This window comes from Ichthyophthirius multifiliis (assembly GCF_000220395.1).
Source record: "Ichthyophthirius multifiliis unplaced genomic scaffold scaff_1120509251156, whole genome shotgun sequence".
NCBI lineage: Eukaryota > Ciliophora > Oligohymenophorea > Hymenostomatida > Ichthyophthirius > Ichthyophthirius multifiliis.
The window spans coordinates 4101-5219 of record NW_004086150.1 but is presented as its reverse complement, the minus strand read 5'-3'; the positions used below and the strand labels follow the sequence as shown (position 1 = coordinate 5219).

At 19.6% G+C, this 1119-nt stretch overlaps 1 protein-coding gene across 1 annotated transcript, besides 3 other annotated features; it reads right to left on the bottom strand. All coding sequences in view use genetic code 6, as the record gives it.

Moving 5' to 3' along the window:
- Window positions 1–249: 249 nt before the first annotated feature.
- Window positions 250–819, bottom strand: IMG5_150740 (hypothetical protein; the record flags this gene model as incomplete). Its single annotated transcript, XM_004030866.1, has 1 exon — window positions 250–819. One exon carries the CDS (start codon window positions 817–819, stop codon window positions 250–252), a length of 570 nt encoding a protein of 189 aa, XP_004030914.1.
- A 186-nt stretch (window positions 820–1005) lies between these two features.
- Window positions 1006–1077: a microsatellite.
- Window positions 1011–1077: a microsatellite.
- Window positions 1078–1083: 6 nt separating this feature from the next.
- Window positions 1084–1119: part of a microsatellite that runs on past the window's edge.

Sequence of the window (1119 nt, the reverse complement as noted above, 5' to 3'; positions counted from 1 at the left end):
CACTTTCTTCACTTGGATTTAAAATGCAATTCTAGGCATATATAATAAAAGAATTTTCGCCTTCAAATCCTTAAGCAAATGTAATAGAAAGTTAATTTGGAGATTCTACTTAGTAACTTTTTATTTATGGAGCTATATAATATTTTTCTTTTCTATATAATAATTAAAGTTTTTCTATTTTTTTATAATCTTAAGATACAATAATGCATCCTTATGCTTGATCTAGGAATTTCCAAGGGGAAGTAAGTATCAATTTTATTCGAGCTGATTCAGTTTCTACACCTACTTTTTAGTTTATTTCAACAGAAAATTTTATACTTACTTTTTCACCAGGTTTGTTATTTGTATTTATTTGTTGATCTAAAATCCCTATTTATAAAATTTTATCATTTTTACTTTATGTAAAAGGAATTTAGCCGAAATTTCTATTTATGTCTAACTATATAAAATCGGTTTCATGCGCCTTAGTTACTGTGGATATATTTACTGATTAAGATAGATTATCAAAAGGATTTTCGTTCTAAAATTCTATTTATAAGATATTTTCTGAATTTATATCAGTAGATATTTCTTTTTTTATTTAAACGTATAATATTGTCGGTTATGATTCTAATATTTTACATGAAGTATATTCCCATGTAGCCTTTTAGAAGTATTTTATTTGACAATCTTTTGGGTTTAATTTTACGCCTAAATAATCTTTTAATTCAATTTTTAAAAAAAAATCATTGTTATAGGAATTTGTTATTCTAAAAAAAACTGTTAATAATGTATTTGATTATTTTCCTAATATTGCATTATTTATAGGCCGAGTAGCATATATCATACCGTTGCATTTTACTTATTTAACTAAAATTAAAAATACTAGTGATAAAAAAAAAATTAAAAAAAAAATATGTAAATTCATTTTTTAAATTATCTCAAATTAAATAATTACTAATATTATAATAAATAAATATTTAATAAAAATAATTCGATATATTATTTATTTAAAAACCATAATACAAATGTATATAAATATATATAAATATATATAAATATATATAAATTTATATATATATATATATATAAATATATTTATTCAATTTTTTTTTTTTTACATAAGGTTTTATTTTTTTT